Below are 19939 nucleotides of genomic sequence, written 5' to 3'. Positions count from 1 at the left end.
TATATTCTAGACTTAAGAACAATTGAACCGAGCTGCTAATGTTGATTTTAACCAGTTGCTGTCATCAGTCTCCTTTTGTCCCAAAAATGAGACTAAAGTTTGAAATACTGTTGAAAATATTGAGTGCACAGGGTTAAAGAGATTATTGTGATAGATTGTGAAGTAAATGTGTGATAATGTGCACGTACTTCATCATCAGTGTATAGACAAGGTAGGGTTACGCTAGGCATAAACCATTTCTTACATTGTCAGTTTCTTTGTCCTGTGAGTGGTGTTCTGTGAATTCAACACATTAGTTTTCACACTTTCCAGTCCTTTTCTGATATGTCACTAAAAGCAGCTAAGCACAATGCTCCCACTGGTCAAAGTAATCTCCTGTTCTTGGACAATGATTACACAACATTCTAGCTTGTGATGATGGTGTTGGAAGGATATCTCTTATTGAGAAGAAAACATTGCACAATCCTTGGCCCTGTAGTCCTTCCAAAAATTGAATCAATCACCTGAGCAACAATATCCTGGAGGGCTTGCATTTTCAGGCAGACTTAACTTCAAACAAAGCCCTCAGCTACTTCTAAGTAAATACAACAGCTTGAAAAAATGAATTAATAAAAAATACTATTCAGTTATGATTCACACAACGCACTAGAAATGTACATAGCAAACTTAATAAGTTTATTTAAAGAATATATGACAAGCCAGTACTTGACTGGATTTATTTAGTGTATCCGCACTGTCTGCTGTTTACAGTGACTCTCTTTATCAGAATTAATCACATGTTTGAAGAACCTTTGTATCCTTGACCTTTAATTAAATTCAGCTGTTCTGCAATTTCTACTTTTTCAAAAAAAATTCTTTGCTTAGAATGTGAGTCAAGCCTTTGATAATGGGTTGTCACAAAACTATTGGTGCAGTTTGAAGAATGGAACCATGTATTTTGTCAGGTGCATATAAATACAGTATTTTTAACCTTTGCATTTGATTTTCTTTGGATAAGAGAAATGTGATGGACATGGGATCATTTCTGTGTCATGTTATAAAATATTTCTGTGTTGTGTGAAATTGTAGCTGAACAAATACACTGGGATTTTTAATGGAGTTACGTATGCTGTTGCTGTAAGAATTTCCTTTATCTTGACACGAGGCCCTGGGTGTACATAATTGTCAACTGTTGACGAGAAGAGACATTCTGATTCAAAGAGGAAAGCCTGCCTCTGTTTATGGTATGCCCTGAATTCTGACCCCCACCAGGTTGAAATTGTTTGATTAAAACCTTAGACAGCATATTCAAGTTTGTCACTGCGAGTAGAGAGATAGCTATATTATCTGTAAGGACTTGCTATTAGAGTATCCTGTTGGGGTGATGGTTGTTGTCTCAAAATTAACACCTGTGACAGGAAAAGCCTGCTTTAATCTGGAGAAAGCGTTTTTCTGAAAGAACTGGGCCTTCACATCAAAGGAAATGAGGAGCTTATCTGAACGGCAACCTTAGGTGCTTGAGTTCACTTAGTCCAGTGGTGAGATAGAACTCTGTGTGGGGGGGGTGGAGGGCATGCTCTATGTATAAACATCAACAGGCTCAATTTAAAGACTCTGAAAAAGATTGTAAATGCTTTTGTTATTTTGTGTTTTCCCATCCATTGAAGAGGACAGGAGCGTGTTGTGGACAAAATACATGGAACATTGGTGTGAGATCACTCAGTAAAAGGCTAATAGTTAATCCTGTGATATGCAAACCCATTCACTCCATACATAAAGTTATAAGTTTTGGATCATCGGAGGCATGAGTCTGCCAATGGAAGTTGCATTTTGAATTGGACACGAATAAAAAATATTGGAAGAGAGTCCAACTTGTAATGACTTGCATCTGAAGTAGAATAAATTTCATCTTCAGACCTAAAAGTAAAGTTTAAAGTAAACTACCAGAAGTAAAGTAAATTACCAGAAACAATCACCAGTAAAAATGAGTCCTGAGCCCAGAAAGATGGGGACTGAGTTGGAATTAGCTCATTCAGTGCAGGAATAAAGAGACTCAATACAACCATGAGGAGAAGGAAACGAGTGATGCTGTTAAAATGAGAAGGAACAGAATAAGTGTTGTGAAAATATGGTGCTGAGGGGGGAAGAAAAGAATAAAATCAATGTGCATTTATATAGCACCTTTAATGTATAGAAATGTCCAAAGTGCTTCACAGGGGTGTGAGGGAAAAAATGGTTGGCGATCCAAAAACAGAGATATTAGGAGGGCTCACCAATAACTTGGTCAAAGAGATGGGTTTTAAAGGAGGAGATGCAGGTGAGGTGAAGGGGTTTAGGGAGGGAGTTCCAGACCATGGAGCCTAGGTTGTTGAAGGCACGGACGCTAATGGTGGGGCGAAAGGAGGGGACGATACACAAGAGGCCAGAATCAGAGGAATGGAGAGTTGGGAGGGAATTGTAGAGCTGGATAATGGCGAAGGAAGGTATGTCAGCCATATCAAACGCTGTAGAGAGGTCCAGGAGGACGAAAAAGATGATCATAGTCACAGTTGGGGCTATTTCGATGGTGTGGCAGGGGCAGAAACTTAATTGGGAGAGATTCAAGCAGGAAGTTATTGGAGGCATGGGCATGGATCTGGGAAGTGACATGTTCAATGACTTTGGCGAGGAAAGGGAGGTTGGAGATGTGGCCATTGTTTGCCATGATAGAGGGGTGTTTTTGAGGAGGGGGTGTTTTTGAAAGGGACAGCGCCTGAGGGAGTGTGAACCATTTATTATGTCGGTTGGCATGGTAGTCAAGATTACCACCAATGAGGTGAAGACAAAAATGACTGCTGTGTCCCTATCCCCCTGCTCAAAGATTTTATCTACATAGTGCAGTTGTTCCAATTCTAAAACACCAAAGCAGTTTGCATGCAAGGGAATGATATCTACTTTAGAGTGAATATCATTCCTACTGCGAGATATTTGATATTAATTAAGGTGTACAAAAAGGAAGATTAGATGATACAAAATGCAATCACGAGTCACCTCTTCCAGAAAAAAATTATATGTAATGTAATTTTTACCAATACACACATATGCATGTAAAATATATATCAAGGTTTTAACCTATCATCTGTTCCCACAGCACCATGATCAGCGTCAATTTGATAGAAGTGTGGTCGTCACCCTCTTTATAGTACTAACCAAGCCAACTAATCAGCAGCTTTCATTATCAAAACTTATAGCATTTGATTATTTATTTGAGTACCATGACTACTCGCTGAAGTAAATGGGCTTGTATTGTCTGTCATCTATATATTATAGAACGTTAAAGTTAGAGTATGCTTAAAAATATAAGTGCCCTTGCATGAATTTGAATAACCTTCATTTTTAATTTTGTTCATACCATACCTATTGCCAGTTTTGCAAAATCACCTGCAGCTGTCTCGCTGGATGAAATGGACGGTGAAAAATGACATGTTTTGTGGCATGTGTCATGCCTGAACACACTCTAATTACAGCTTCAGATTATATTTATAGTATTTTTGTCTGCCTATTCTAAAGAAAGTATGCAGACAAGTGTTTCCTAAAACAATTTTTAAATCAAAACTTATTATTTTTCCTTCAAGGAACAGAACTTTCCAATTTCTCTCACGATTCAGATCAGTCTCCTCCAGTCAAGCAGATATATCTTTAATAGATTCTGGCATATAATAAGAAAGAACTTGCATTTATATAGTGCCTTTCACAACCCCAGGATGTCCCAAAGTGCTTCACAGCCAATGATTACTTTTGACGTGTGGTCACTGTAAGAAAATGAACACATTCCAACTAATCTGCAACAACCCTTTTTCAAAGATAGTTAAATAATTTCAAAATAGAAAAATATTTTCCAGGTCTCACAGGCACAGTTATGGAGGCAGTTATGCTCAATAAAATGATGTATAACCAGCCATTACCTTGATTGTCATTAGACTTGAAATAGAGTTTTCAAAATGGATCCTAATTATTCAATGTCATATGATGATGAGCTTATCAAACTAATGTCGTCTGACCCCTCTGCATCCATTGACACAATCAACCATTTCCATTGTCCAGTGCAGGAGGACTTATCCAGAGATTCTCCAACAATGGTTTCTCTTTCCCCCAGGCTCCCCCCTTCTCCCTGGACCAATGCCTTTGGAGTCCCTCAAGGATCTATCTTTATCTCTGTCCCCATCAATATGCTGCCCCTTGGCAACATCATCCAAGGACAATGACTGAGAAATTTGCCTTGTACCCAAAACAGTTTCACACACCTGCCGGCCTGGCTCTGCAAGCCAAATTTGGCATCAGACCTCATTTGAATGAAACCAGCGAGCTGTGGGCACCAATCGGGTGTGCTGGTGCAAATTGCCGGTCATGGTTTGACGAATTCCGGCTGGCTCCGATGCCAAACCGGCCCGTAAGTAAGACCTGGGAAGGAGAAGGGCAGAAGCGGAGGGGGATGTGTCTGAGCCGGGCAGCAGCCCGCAGTATTTTTGTGGAGCCAGGTGCACTGTAACTTGTAAAAAATGTTGTGGTCATTTCTTGAGCTGTCTCCACTGGTCCCTTTAAGGAGTACTAGTTACGCCACTCTAGACATAGTACAACTAGATCCGCCCATTTGTATCTGAATTCTGCATCGGGGTCCTACAACTGGTGTTAGGACCCTGATTTGCATATTCCAATGGTCTCCAGGCTGGCCTCCTGTCTTCCACCCTCCATAAACTTGAGCTCATCCAAAACTCTGCTGCCCATATCCTAATTCACTCCAAGTTCGTTCTCCCATCACCCCTGTGCTCGCTGACCTACATTGGCTCCCAGAACGCCTCGATTTTAAAATTCTCATCCTTGTTTTCAAATCCCTCCATGGCCTTGCCCCTCCCTATCTCTTTAACCTCCTCCAGCCTTACAACCTTCTGAGATCTCTGCACTCCTCCAATTCTTGCTCCTTGCGCATCCCCGATTTTAATCGCTCCACCATTGGCGACCGTGCCTTCAGCTGCCTAGGCCAAGCTCTGAAATTCCCTTCCTAAACCTCTCTACCTCTCTCTTCCCCCTTTAAGACGCTCCTTAAAACCTATCTCTTTGACTAAGCTTTTGGTCATCTGTCCTAATACTTCCTTATGTAGCTCGGTGTGAATTTTTTTTTGATAACGCTCCTGTGAAACGCCTTGGGACATTTTACTACGTTAAAGGCGCTATATAAATGCAAGTTGTTGTTGTACAAAGGTACCTGTTTCAGGAGAGTACCCTGGACAACTAAAAGGAGCCAGCTTCCCATATGGCAACCGACATACTTGCAGGGCAGATCGGACATGGGAGATCACAACCCAAAATGCATCTCCCTATCATTCATTTTATGCCCAAAAAATAGCCACATCCAAGTTGAATTTCTCCCCCATGATGTCAGAATCCTCATGTACAAATGACACCCAGCTCCATCTATCTTGAGCCCTCCACTGCATCTGTGCTGATTATCTGACACCTAGGGCTCGAATTTAGCAGGCCTGCGGGTTCCCAGCGGGTGGTCCTCCGGGAGCGTGGAAAACGCGGACGGGTAATTGTGTGCGTCCCCCACGCGATCGCGGGATAATTGAACCCATTAAGGCCTGCTTCCGGGTTCTGCGCTCCCCAGCTGCGTGCCGGCCGGCTGCGCATGCGCAGTACCGTCGACGCGATGTAGGAGCTCCAGTTAAAGGGGCAGTCTCCCAAAGCCCCTCCTGCTGCAAGCAAGAGGTCTGGGAGAATGGCTCAACAAAGGGGAAAGGCTGCGCCCCGTTTTTCAGATCTGGCACTGCAGCTGATGCTGGAGGGCGTGAGGAGGAGGAGGGAAACACTCTTCCCTGAGGATGGGCGCAAGTTCCCTGCCGCCGCAACCAGGAAGGCATGGGCAGAGGTGGCGGCGGAGGTGAGCAGCAGAGGCAACACCCCAAGGACTTGGGAGCAGTGCCGCAAGCGCTTCAATGACCTGACTAGGTCTGGCAAGGTGAGTACACCAACGCACCCTCCCACATCCCGTCCCCACCATCACGCCAAGCAGATCACAACCCCCTCCTGCACAGCCACCACTGCGCTCCATCAGCAATCCTCACAGCCACTCATTCACCATCCTCGCCGTGCACGCAAGTACCCACCGTCCCTGACCCCACCCGAACACTACTACACACCCCAATCCCCATGCAATGGGATGGGCACGTGGCCCACACTTCCTCCCATCCGTTCCGCGCCACGCTCAACCCAACCACACCGATGCTCGATGCGTCTCACGATGCAAGACGCACCCACTCACACATCTGTGTTTTGCCTTCACAGGAGAAGAGGAGCAAGAACAACCGCGAAAGGGCACGCACCGGAGGTGGGCCGCCGCAAGTGGTGGAGCTCACCGACGCAGAGGTGGAGGCGCTCGACCTCGCCCGCACGCGACATTGCCTGTCGGTGGCCGATGGCGAGTGTGTCGCTGCCGAAACGGCCGGTAAGGGAAAGCTGACACTCAACACCCATGATCGCGAGTGACCGTATCATCACCTGCCATCAGGCGCACTGTCAAGTTGGTCCACATGCCTCAAAGTGCCCTCTGTTCTCTTGCAGGTCCGTCTTTGGATCAAGCGAGCGTGGAGGGCGATTCCTCAGAGGACATGGCGGTCTCTGAGGGTGCATCGTCACATCAGAGCCAACCATCCACCAGCGCAGAGACACGCACCTCGGTGGGTCCCCCTCGCCAACTAGTTGGGGTAGCACTTGGTGAGTCACTGCGCACGAGTGAGCATGAGCAGACCCTGGTGGCAGGGGCAGCCGCGGAGGGTCCGCGACGGAGGGAGCACTCATCTCCAGGCTCTGCTCAGCCGGACCCAGATGCTGAACCCAGGGGGCCACCAGAGAAAAGGAGAGTCGTCGAGGGCCACCAGCTAATTGCTGAGGTGCTGGCAGAGGTGCCGCGCGCATTGTCCACAATAGCGCAGGCGATGGAGGAGTCCACCTCCTGCATGTGGGCATTGGTGGCGCAGGCACAGGAGGGTACCGGCGACACAGTGTCGCGGGTAGGTGCGGGACTGTCTGCGGTGGAGGACAGGCTGGCCTCCCTCGAGCGTCACTCACAGCTCCACTCCGAGTCCTTGCAGGCCCTCACAACGTCTGTACGGATTCAGGGTGAGCAACATTCCGACGCCACCAACAGGCTGAGGGATACACTAGGGGTGGCCTTGCAAGGCCTCACACATGCCATCCAAACTGCCGTCCAGCAGGGTGGAAGGGGTGATGTGGGCCGAGGCCAAGAGAGGGATGATGGTGACCGGGGACATGGAAGCGGGGACGCCTCTCAAGGCGTCCCCACGTCCCACCCGTCGCCCACCTCTCAACCAGCACCCGCAATGGTGCCTCCTCTCCAGGTGGCCGAGTCTGCCCCTGCCCCGGTGCAGGAGGAGCAGTCTGTGGAGGTGCCCTCACGGGCACCGAAACCCAGGGGCCGTCCGCCAAAAGCATCTACCCGGTCAAGGCAAGAAGACGAGCAACCTGCCACTACCTCTGCTGGAGCCACAGGGGTAGCACCACGTAGGGGTTCCCGGAGAAGAATTCCAAAGGCCTTATAATCACAAAGGGAATACACCAGGGTGTTTATTATTTTGTACTTTGTTTCTTAAATGATGTCAGAATTCCAGATATTAAATAGTCTATTCTCACCACTCCTGCCACCTCTCGTCCATTCTTCCGCGGCTTGTGCAATAGTTGCGTTCCGTGGAGGCCATCATGACGGCGAACACCTCCTGCCACCCATTGGGCACACTGCTGTGGGTGCAGGATTACTGGCAGCACTCTTCAGTGGAGGGGGCTGGTATGGCCGCTCGCATGTGCAGGTGAGGAGATGCGAGCGCATCGCAGTGTCTGACTCTAGGAGAACCGTTGACGTATGAGTGCGTCCCTGGCCTGGCGACCATCCCGGTGAGTCGCGGCTCGGCGCATGGGTCGTCCAACATCCTCGGGCGCGTCCTCCTCCTCCGCCTCCTCCTCCTCTGCCTCCTCCTCCTCCTCCTCCTCGCCCTCGCCTTCCTCAATGTGGGTGGCGGGTGTGGATGGGGCCTCCTCCAGCGGCACCCCTCTCTGTTGGGCCATGTTGTGCAGGGCACAGCAGACAACTATGATTCGTCCCACTCTGAATGGTGTGTATTGGAGCGCTCCCCCAGAACGATCAAGGCACCTGAAGCGCATCTTGAGAAGCCCTATGGTCTTCTCAATTGTAGACCTGGTAGCAGTGTGGCTGTCATTGTACCGACGCTCCGGCTCGGTGATGGGGTTCCTCAGAGGTGTCATGAGCCACGTGTGGAGGGGATACCCCTTGTCGCCGAGGAGCCAGCCGTCGCCGGCGTTGGGTGCCTGCAGGATGGGCGGGACGGCGGACTCCCTGAGGACGAAGGCATCGTGGCAGCTGCCGGGGTATCTGGCGCACATGTGTAGGAATCTCTGGCGGTGGTCACAGATGAGCTGGGCGTTCATGGAGTGATACCCCTTCCTGTTGATGAACAGCCCTGGCTCATGCGGAGGTGCCCGTATTGCGATGTGGGTGCAGTCGATTACACCCTGCACCCGTGGGAAGCCGGCCATGGCATGGAATCCAACCGCCCTCTCCATCTGGCTGCGCTCGTCCATGGCGAAGTTGATGTAGTGGGAGGCCCTGCGGAACAACCCATCGGTGACCTGCCTTATGCACTTGTGTGCAGAGGACTGACAGACCCCGGTGATGTCCCCGGTGGCACCCTGGAAGGAACCGGATGCGAAGAAGTTGAGGGCAGTGGTGACTTTGACGGCGACAGGTAAGAAGATGCTGCTTGGTCCATCAGGGAGCAGCTCGTCGTTAAGGAGGCTGCAGATGTCGGCGACTACCTGGCGATTGACTCTGAGCCTCCGTATGCACTGCTCCTCGGAGAGGTCCATGAAGCTGAGCCTCGCTCTGTACACCCTGTGCGGAGGGTAGTGCCTCCTGCGACGCATCTCTCTCTGCGGTTGCCCTCCCTCCTGCTGTGCAGGTGGGTGTGCCGCAGCACCGTGTTGGGGGGCCCCACCTCTCCGAGGCGGACGGCGTGGACTGCTGGCTGCAACACGCCTGGTTTGAAGGGTCCTGTTTCCCCCAGTGTGGGAAACTGACTGATTTGAACGTAAAATCCCACACTTCCTCTTTTGACAGCTGCTTCAGCTCATTAACTGACCACAACGAGCAAGTTAAGTGCTCTCAAGTGGAACCCCGCTGGCTTTAATTGCCTGCGGGATTCCCACCAGCGGGGCTTGCGCGCGCAGCCCCGCACGTCAGCGCGGTACCCGGAAGTGGCCGGGATTTCGTCCGAATCCGGTCACGTGATCGGAGATCGGGATTTTCGGGGCCCCCCCGCTGGAAACCCGCAGGTAACCCGACCCTAAAATCGAGCCCCTAGTCTTTGATGAGCCGCAATTTCCAATTTGAACATTGGGAAGGTGGAAGCCATTGTTTTCGGCCCCTGCCGCAATCTCCATACCTTGCCAATGATTCCAGCCCGTTCACTGGCCACTGTCTCAGGTTGAATCAGACTGTTTGCAACTTAGGACTCCTATTCGACCCTGAGGTGAGCTTTCAAAATCACAAAGGCCGCCTACTTCCACATCCGCATGCCTCCGCCCATCTGCTGAAACTCTCATCCATTTCTTTGTCTCACCTCCAGATTCAACTATTCCAATACTCTCCTGATTGGCCTCCCATCCTCCATCCTCCATGCTCTGTAAACTTCAGCTCATCCAAAATTCTGCTGCCCACATTCCTATCCTTCATGGCCTCACCCCTCCTTATCTCTGCAACCTCCTCCAGCCTTACAACCGTTGGCAGCCATGCCTTCAGCTCTTTTAATTCCATCCCTAAACCTCTTCATCTCCCTCACCTTCTTTAAGACCCTCCTTAAAACTCACCTCTTTAACCAAGCTTTTGGTCACTTCTCCTAGTATCTCTTTTGACACAGTATCCATTTTTGTCTGATCACACCTCTGAAGCACTTTGGGATATTTTTCTACATTAAAGACATTGTATAAGTGCAAGTTGTTAAGATCATAATGCCTTAATTTCCAATTATTTCTAAATATATTTTTCTGGGGGCGGGTGGTGGGATATTAATTAGAGCACTTACAAATGGGGTTTGAATTCAGCTGGAACTGGTTGGTTGCAATTATAAGGTGTTATTAAATTGGTGTTTCTTTAGCTTGGTTAGTGCGAAAGCTGCATCTGTGCGCCAGCACCCTGTGTTTACACTGCTCAGCAGCTCCCTTATCCAGAAGATAGTATCATAGACATGTGAAAAGAAATTGGTCTATGATTCCACCACTGAGATATGGGAGCCTGTTTTAGCAATATGAACACAGGAAACCAGCACATGGGCACTACCCTTCTGTGATCTGAATGAACTAAATATGAATATAAAAGTGCCTATACTTCCATTTTCATTGTGGTGGTGTAAGTGGACAAAGCAAAACTATGCTGTGAGATTACATCACTTGGAGAGGGTTGAAGACTGCAGTTGGCAATCCACCTCAAGGAGGCCATGAGGAATGTAGGTGTTGGAAATATAAATATTACTGTGTTTAGGGTACATTGTTGGGATAATGTAAAAAGACCTGTACAAAGCACCCGTTTGTGTGATTTCTGGGATACTTAATAGTGGAACTTGAATTGTGTTAACTGTACAATAGTGGTGCTTAATTAGTTGAAATTTGCCTTCACATTTGAAAGTCACATCAGGATCATAAAATGTACATAATTGGGCCTGTCAAAGTTAAAGCACTAACTTGCAATGATATTTAGTTTATGATCTCTTTTACATCTGATGCTTAAGGCAAAATATTGTAGTTCAGATCCCTCACACTTTCAGATTATTTAGAATGTTGTGTGCCTAACAAAATTAGTAGAGTTAAGATAGTTTTTTTGTCTCAGCAAAGTGGTGGTGATTAAGTGCACTTGGATAACTTCTACATGGTAATCAGCGTAAAAACATAATGTTCCAATCTTACAAGGGATCCTATAATGGTTTTTATACACACAATTCACCTTTTTATACTCCCGACTCATTCTGAAGTATGTTACACACAGTCACAATCTTCCTGGTTGTTATATTTAAAAAGAAATATAGAAAAAAAGTGTGATGTGATGTTTCCATTCTTTCCCTGGAAAGATACTAAATTCATTAAATAGCATAAAGTACAAATTGAATGCCTTTATCAAGGAAATAGTTGTGAACATTTACTGAGACTCTCGTGTATCTCAATTCAATATCTATTCTTTATTGTGTGAAATATGGCCTTACAGTAGCTGCTGTTGTAAATTGCATTTGAAGATTAATCTTGTTGACCTAAGGTTATTCTAAATTCCAATGGAAATGTTTTACAATTTGTTTGAAACATTTTTGATGTCATTTGTCAGTGACTCCATCTTATATCAGCAAAACAGTGTTTTATAATTGAGCATAGTTAAGTGTACAAATGCTGTGTCGGTTCTTGTTGGTTCAGTAATTGTTGCCATCATGCTTAAGTTTCACAGTTAATACAGAAGCACTAGATTTTTAAACGTGCAATGAATATTTACAATATTTCAGATTAGCTAAATTTTTGATCTGTATTAACATTTTTAGTTACAAATTTTAGTGTTTTAGTTAATATGGGAAACCAACTTTACTCCCCCCTTTAATGATTATCCATTGTAAAATAAATGTTTGCTCAGGAGGGTAAGGAGTAGAGATTACATGTTTTGAGAAACTCAGAATTGTTTGAGAGTTCTGATGAGGAACTGTATTTCTCCATTATTAATTATCTGTTGTAACTCAATCCCATTTTATGTTAGATGATCCAGTCACTGTTGGAGGCATTCAACCACCGCATCAAATTAAAACTGTACATCGATCACCTGACCACACTTTGCCTGGAGCGGAATCCACAAGTCTTGGCAGGATTGCCATCATTACCAGTCAACGAGGAAGAGGAGGATGAGGTTTCCCGGGAGCGCCAGTTGCAGAGTTTGACACCTGAACAGGTGAGATATTCTAATTATATCCTTCACAGAACTGTTTTGGGTGTTGCAGTATTGCTTGAGATTCTACAGCTGGGGGAAGGCAAGACGTTCACAAAATATTTAATTTACAGGTAGAAATGTTACCTTTTCTTTAAATCAAGAATGACAAAGACTGATCACTGTGCTCTTTGCAGTTGATTGTAAGGTGGAAAATCTTTATTAGCTTAAAATTTAGTGCTTAAGAGTGAATGAGAGAGCATCCTACACCAGTTCTGTTATGGAACATTTACCTATGACTAACCCGAGCTATTTGTAGTATAAAATAATGAAAATGGTATTCCAATTGTACTTATGGATACTGTGAATGAGAAGATGTTGGAGAATTTGTTACATAGGTATTTGACCTCTTCACCCAAACCGTGCTGAGTAGTATCTGTAAATCGCAAAGAATCCATTGAAGTACTGCTCCATTGAAAATAAAGAGGTTTTCAGATTTTGCTGCTTCACAATAATAAAAGTTAAGCAATCTGAACATATGCACCAGTGGGTACACAAAGCAACTTTGAGCTATTAAATAGCTCATTATGTAGCTTTTAATCCAGTCACATGGGAAACTACGAACTGTAACAACAGCTCATGAAACGTGAAACTATGGGAACAGCTGAGTAAATGCAAACACATTCTGATTTTAGAAAGCTGATAATATGAAAGATAACTGTGAGAGACCCCCCTCTGTTGTGGTTACGTTGAAAAGTAGCTGGGTTTAAAAAAAAGTGTACAACATTCTTTTTTATGTTCTAGAAAGAAGCACATTTTTTTTTAAAGAAATAAAGGTTTTAAATAAACTTCTACTTTCTGATCCATGCTTGAGCCTTGTGCACTATTTACATCGCCAGGTTGTCATCAACGAGAACTTCGTTGTCCATTGCAAACCGACAACGTAAACAGCGCTGAATTGCAGCGGCCCCATTCGCTACTGAAAACAATGTTTTCTGCGGCTGCTTTATTGGCAACAAAAGCAGAACATGTGCTTGCAGATGGAGGCAGCTATGGGTTTTTTTTGAGTGCTGACAGGCTGAGCAGCTTATCCTGCCCATACAGGATAACGAAGCAGTTAGTATGCTCACTGGCCCATACAGACCTTCACAGCCATTGCAGGAAGGTATGTTTGCTAGCAATATATTAGCACACCAAAACATTGTAATAGCCACGCGTGTACAGTTGGAAAGCAAAACTGGCTGCTGTAAAACCATCATTTGTATAACATCCAGGACCTGGAGCACTGCTTTGTTATTAGACAATAGCCATTGTCTATTTTTTCAAGCAACACAAGTAGAGAACTCAAACCCAAAAGAACTGCAGACATTCTTCTATGGCTCTGATATTTCTGGGGCTGCAATGGAAGGGCCACTTACTCATGGTGTCTGATATTACATATGCAAGAGTCCAAGTTAATATTGAAGCATTCATTTATTTGAAAATACCGACTTATTGATCATGTGTTGAAGTTGTCAAACAAGAAATAATTGTAATGTTTTACAGGATGTGGGACTAATTGGATTGCTCTTTTAAAGTGCCGGCACAGGCACAATGGGCTGAATGGCTTCCTTCTGTGCTGTATCATTCTATGATATGAATCTTATGTAATAGAATCCATACTTTTGCCTGACACTAACACTGACAGGTAAAGGAAACATATCAGGATATCCACAAATTGTCAGGCTTCTCAAGATGAAGTAAATTATTTTAGTACACTAAAAACCTAAAGGAATTTTCAGGGTTCTGAGAAATCCTGTTTGAGCTCATTCGCTAATATTTGCCAATTTCTTTTGGGAAAATAAATAAGTTCAAACTTTGTCTGTTTTACTTGACTTTGTAATCGATAAACAGCTATGCCAGGATGTTAATAGCTGTCCTCCCATTTCTGGGTTAATTTTAGGATTGCTGCAGAATTGTAGTAAGGTGTAGGAATGTCGGAAAGCAGGCCCAGTCCTCCTCCAACTTCAGCCGAGCATTTCCAGCACTCCTCCAACTTCAGAACTGAATTAAATGTTTAACTGAAATGAAATGTTACCACTATAGTATAATGCTCTCCCAGCGAGCAGTCTTTTCACACTTTCCATCACATGAAGAGGGTAGAAGAGCTGCCCACTGGGAGAGCAGCATAGTGTTGTAATAAAGTTTTTATTTCAGTTAAGTGCTCGACTCAGCACTGAAATTGGAAGAGTGCTGGACTCAGCGGTTGATATTCCCAAGTTATTTCATGTTATTTTAAGGTACCATAACACTCTGAAAATGAGCATAGGAACAAGCTAATAACTACAATTGTCCTGAAGCATAGGTCAACCATTTGTAGATTACAAAGCTAAATGTGTAATATAAGCAAGTTTAAACTTCAGTTTGATGCACAAAGAAATGGTAGACTCTTGGGCAAAACTTCAAGTAAGATTTTTGTCAGCCTTTTATTCTTTTAAAAGAATAAGAATTATGGATAACACATTGTGGTTCTTTGGCATTCAGAATTGTGTTGGTTTTGAAGATTTTAATTAGGTATCAATAAGCAAATAACTGATTCTGCTAGTTGGTACACAAGCTACCTTTGACTACCTGCAAAGCTGGCTATATATACTAACTACCAACCCTCACCATCTCAATCCCTCTCTCCCTAGGAATAATGAGCTTGCCTGCACCACTGCAATAATTGTACAAATGCTCTGTCATTAGTCAGCTGGACTTTAGACACCTTCCCCACTCGATCCTCAGGAAAAAAAAAATGGATGCGTGCACTCCATTAAATTACCAGAGACCAAATGTTCCCTCTAGATCGTCAATAATTAGTGCCCTCCGAATAGTAATAAGTGATGATAAATTTATTGAACAGATATTGTTGCAGTAGCTCCAGCTACAGAAGACAGCCACTTGCTCATAACTGACCAAGATGGTGAATACAGATTATGGTGGCATTTTCACATAGAGGGTGGATTCTTTCCCTGCTCGTGTACACCACCATTCTTTACTTAAAAGCCCATTCCAGTCTGAAATCATAGAAATTGGGCAAAGATTGCAGTTTTTGAATTCTAGTTCATATGGTTCCATTCCGGCCATTTTAGCACTTAAATTTTATTGAGTTTTTATTCCAAGTGATAAACCAAAATAAATTTAAATTATTTTAGAATTTTAATTCATTTTTTTACAAATACCTTTACTGTGTATAAATAGGATAGATATTGAACTACTTGTATGAATATATTATGCAAGCAATACTGCTTGTCCAACATCCAGTCCTGGGTGAGCCGCAATTTCCTTCAATTAAACTTTGGGAAACCATCATCTTCGGCTCCACCACGAACTCCGTATCCTTGCTACCAATTCCAGCCGCCTCCCCAGCCACTGACTTTAGTTAACCCAGTCTGTTCCTATCCTTGGCATTCTATTTGACCCAGAGTTGAGTGTCCAATCCCATATCCTCTCCATTACAAAAACCACCGATTTCCACCTCCATAACATTACCCGTCTCCACCCCATCTCAGCCCATCTGCTGCTGAAATCCTATCCATGTGTTTGTCACCTCCAGACTTGACTCTTCCAATGCTCTCCTGGCCGGCTTCTCATCTTCCACCCTCCATAACCTTCAGCTCATCCAAATATCTACTGCCCGTATCCTATCCCACATCTAGTCTCGCTTATCCATCACCCCTGTATTCGCTCACCTACATTGGCTGTCAGTTCCTTAACGCCTCCAATTTAATATTCTCATCCTCATGTTTAAACCTTCATGGTCTCACCCCTCCTCATCTCTATAACCTCCTCCAGCCCTACAGCAATCCCAGAACTCTCCGTTTCTCTGACTCTGGTTCTGGATTCCTTCCCTAAACCTCCCCACATCACCTCCTTTAAGACCTTCTTTGAAACCCACCTCTTTGACCAAGCTTTTGGTCATCCCTCCTAATGGGCTCGATATTAGCAGGGCAGCGGGTTCTCAGCAGGGGGTCGACTGGGCGCGTGGGTAACGTGCCCGGTGAAATCGGGGTGCTCCGCACGCAATTACAGGATAATTGGAGCCACTTACCTGTGCTTCCAGGTTTCCCGCTGGTAAGCTGCGCGGCAGGCGAACTGCGCACGCGCAACAAGGTCTGTCAGCTGGAGGAGCCCTATTTAAAGGGGCAGTCCTCCACTGACTGGTGCTGCAGAAAATAGGAAAAATTACAGCATGGAGCAGCCCAGGGGGAAGGCTGCTCCCAAGTTTAATGATGCCTCACTCCAGGTATCATTGGATGGGGGTGAGGAGGAGGGGCAGGATAGAGATCTTCCTCCCGGCGGGCAGGAGGAAGCAGCCTGCCTCTGCCACAAAGAAGGCCTGGCTCGAGGTGGCAGAGGAGGTTACCAGCACCACCAACATATCGCGTACCGCATAGAGTGCAGGAGGCGCTTCAATGACCGAAGTAGGTCAGCCGAAGTGAGTATACTTACTCGTTCCCCTACACTCCGTCTGCCACATCACCACCCCCACCCCCACCCCCACCCCCCATCTCCTTCTGCACTGCCAACACTATTCTATCACATCACCCCTCACACCCAATCAAAGCTCATCCTCATCTTACCTGCACTTACTCACCTCGCCAGTACTCATCCCGCCACTACCACTCAACCCAATCCTCATACAATCTCATGGCTGTATCTCATACTCACCGATGCAGCTCTTTCACGGTCAGCCTCACTCTCAACCTGCCACTACCTGTGCTGCAGCCACAGGGCATGCATCACATATGTGCAGTAGGAAGCGTAAGGCAAACGTGTTTTGAGCATGAAGGGTGTTTGAGGGTTTGTCATGGTGTTTACCTATATTTAATTTCTGATCAACTCACATAACATATTATATTGTCACCACTACTGCCACGTCTTTGCGAATCTTGTTTGGTTTGTGCAATAATGCCCTTTCCTGAGGATCACTATTGAGACCCACAACTCATGCCACCCATTGTGTCACTGCAGAGTGGGTGTAGGTGTATTTGCAGGGCTCTTTTGTGCAGACAACTTAGAGACATCGGCGATATCCCCGGTGGCACCCTGGAAGGATGCGGAGGAGAAGTTGGTGAGGGCGGTGGTGACTTTGACAGCGACGGGTAAGAAGATGGTGCTCGGGCCAGCCGGGAGCAGCTCGGCGTGAAGGAGGCTGCAGATGTCCACGACTACATGTCCACGGAAGCTGAGCCTCAGTCTGTAAACTCTGTGGCGAGGGTAGTGCCCTCTGCGAAGCGTCTCTCTGTGGTTGCTCTCCCTCCTGCTGTGCAGGTGGATGTGTCACTGCACTGTGTTGTGGAGCTCCACGTGTCAGAGGTGGACGGCGTGGCCGGCGAGGCTGGTGATGCTGTTCGCCCTCCAAGGAGGTCATGACTGCAGCTACGGCGGCCCCCATCCGGAAGATGTACATCTGAGGGGGTCCGCAAGGTAGGTAAATGTGTCTGGACACCGAGGTAAGTGTGCAAGTTTATGCATTTGATAGTTAGGAGGAGGGTGCCCCCCTCCCCCACCTGTCAAATGGACCTTTGCAGCTGCCACAGGCTGGTGGCTGCAACGCGTCCATTTCAACTGGGAGTGTTTCCCCCAGTATGGGAAACAGTCTCAGTTAATTGCAAAATCCGATCCCTCCTAAAATATCAGGTCAGTCAGATCTGTAAACAACCTGAAATACCTGTTCAAGTACATTAAGTGGCACCCCGCCGGCTTTAATTGCCGGCGGGAGTCCCACGTGCGGGGGCTGCGCGCGCATGTGAGCACGTCACTGGGGAACCCGGAAATGGTGCGGGTTGGAGCCGGGCTCCGGACCCGCCCCGGGAATCCAGGATTTTCGCAGCCCCCCCCGCCACGAACGCACCCGACCGCGGGTGCGAAAATAGAGCCCAATATCTCCTTTGGCCCATCCATGAGTTTTCTGCATAAATCTTCCCCATGTTCCTTTCCCCCAACCTCTTCAATATTCCCCCTGCAACACTTGCTTCTTCATTCCCACCAACTCAAATACTTTCACTCGGGGGAATTAGATAATGTTAGTGAGGAAGTGGCACTGGGTAATTTATAGAGCTTGAGTGAACTGAAGGAATGGGAAATGGGTGAGGATGTGGCATCTTTCCAGTGGAGGCTGAGGAGAAGGCTGCCTCTGGCTTTGGAATCATGGGACCCAGAACTCATGGGTACTTGTCTGAAAAGATGGATTTTCGAGAAGCACCCTACCTACGTGCAGGCTCTGAAGTCAGTCTCCAAGGAGATGTGGCAACTGGCAGGTGTGACTCTTGAGTCTACAGCTCTTACTTGTGGAAACGTCAGGGAAGCTTTTTCTTTGTTTCAGACATCAATGGAATGCCTGGCAGCTTCACTGGAATCTCAGCAGACTCCCACCTAAAAGCTGCCAGTGACCAGAAACGGCATCTCTGGTGGCAATAGGGAAAGAATAGACAGCAGCTTACATACCGACCTCCAGGCCATGGCATGTGGTGAATGTGTAAATCCAGAATACTATTTCAAGTTAAATCATAACATAGAACCTTAGCAGTTTACACTCAGAAGGAGGCCACTCAGCCCATCATGTCTGTGTCAGCTCTTTGCCAAAACAATTCAGAACTGGCTTGCTCTCTCCCAATAGGCATATGTCTTTGTTTATTTCAAATATTTATCTAATTTTGTTTTAAAAGATTTAGTGGTTTCTGTCTCAACCCTGTAACAAAACATTTCATGCTTCAACAGTCTTCTGTGTGAAGGTATTTCTCCTCTCCTCAATCTCTTAGTGATAATTTTAAATTAATGACCCTCTTTATTTCCAAGAGGAAATATTTTTCCCTATTCCCTGTATAATTTTTAAAACTTCTATTAAATCTCCTCTTCGCCTTCTCTGCTCTAGTGGAAATAGTCCCAGCATCTCGTCTCTCCTCATAACTATCCCTTGCATAATCCTGCTGGATCTACACTATATGTTCTCATTGTCTTTAATGTTGTTTCTATAATGGAGCAACCAAAACTTCACAAAGCACTGTAGCCTAACCAATGTTTTATATAAATTAATCATTACGTTACTCTTGTACTGTCTGACCCAGCTATAAAAAAAATTCTAATGAACTTTTTTACTTCCAGAGAATTATGTATTTTAATTTGTATGTTTCTCTGTTCATCCACATCTTTCAGTAACTTTCCATTTATGTATATTCCCAGTTCTTGTTTCTTTTCTCCCAAAAATGAATCACCTCAGACTTAACCACATTAAATTGCAACTTCCACCTGCTTGGCGGTTCTACTAACCTATGTCTTCCACAAGTCTTTGTCACTGTTGCCAGAACTCCCATTTGTGTGTCGTCAGCAAATTTCAAGATTTGTGCTCCTTATACTCGAGACTAAAAGTGAACCAAGCGCTAACCTGGAGTGCAATCCTTCCAACCCTGCTCCAATCCAAGCCACACCCATTTGCCCTGTTTGTTTTCTCGCTATAGGCTAACTTCTATTCATAGTGCTACATTTCTTCTTATACATATGCCTGAATTTTCTACAGAACCTCTTGTGAGACTCCTTATCGAATGCCTTCTGAAAATCTCTGTACACTAAAGGAGTTTCCTGGCTGTATTTCCAGTGCATAAACAGGACAAGTAAATTTTTATGGCAGGGAATTTGAGCAGAACCCGTTTCCGCTAGATTTCCGTTATTAAATCGCTTCTGCCGAGTTCCCTCACATTATTTTGGCTCTTCACTCGATCCGCCCTTGTGCCCTCATTTAAATATATGGTAATAAAGGTCAGTGGCTTTTACACTCTGGCATACCTGTTGCTGGGATTATTTGAGACAGGCAACAGTGAGGAGTTTGTGAGCTTGAAGATTCTAGATAGTCTGATTAGTAATTTCTGCAGCTAGGAAACACTTTTTGTAGCAATTTTCTTTTTTCTGCCGACACAGACCTGG

General features: G+C 45.6%; 1 protein-coding gene across 3 annotated transcripts in view; it reads left to right on the top strand.

Annotated features, from left to right (window-relative positions):
* LOC137334185 (ERC protein 2) overlaps positions 1-19939 on the top strand; it is a 631578-nt gene that overhangs the window by 561642 nt on the left and 49997 nt on the right. For 2 of the 3 annotated variants that reach the window (XM_067998749.1, XM_067998748.1), the window contains one exon: positions 11831-12019. The exons of the other annotated variant lie outside the window; for it this stretch is intronic. In XM_067998749.1, coding sequence (XP_067854850.1) covers positions 11831-12019 — 189 coding nt within the window. The remainder of the gene's footprint in view (positions 1-11830; positions 12020-19939) is intronic. 3 annotated transcript variants of the gene reach the window in all.

The sequence above is a fragment of the Heptranchias perlo genome, chromosome 17, assembly GCF_035084215.1.
Source record: "Heptranchias perlo isolate sHepPer1 chromosome 17, sHepPer1.hap1, whole genome shotgun sequence".
Taxonomy (NCBI): Eukaryota; Metazoa; Chordata; class Chondrichthyes; order Hexanchiformes; family Hexanchidae; genus Heptranchias; species Heptranchias perlo.
The sequence above is the reverse complement of the archived record's forward strand: the minus strand, read 5'-3'. Positions and strand labels throughout refer to the sequence as shown.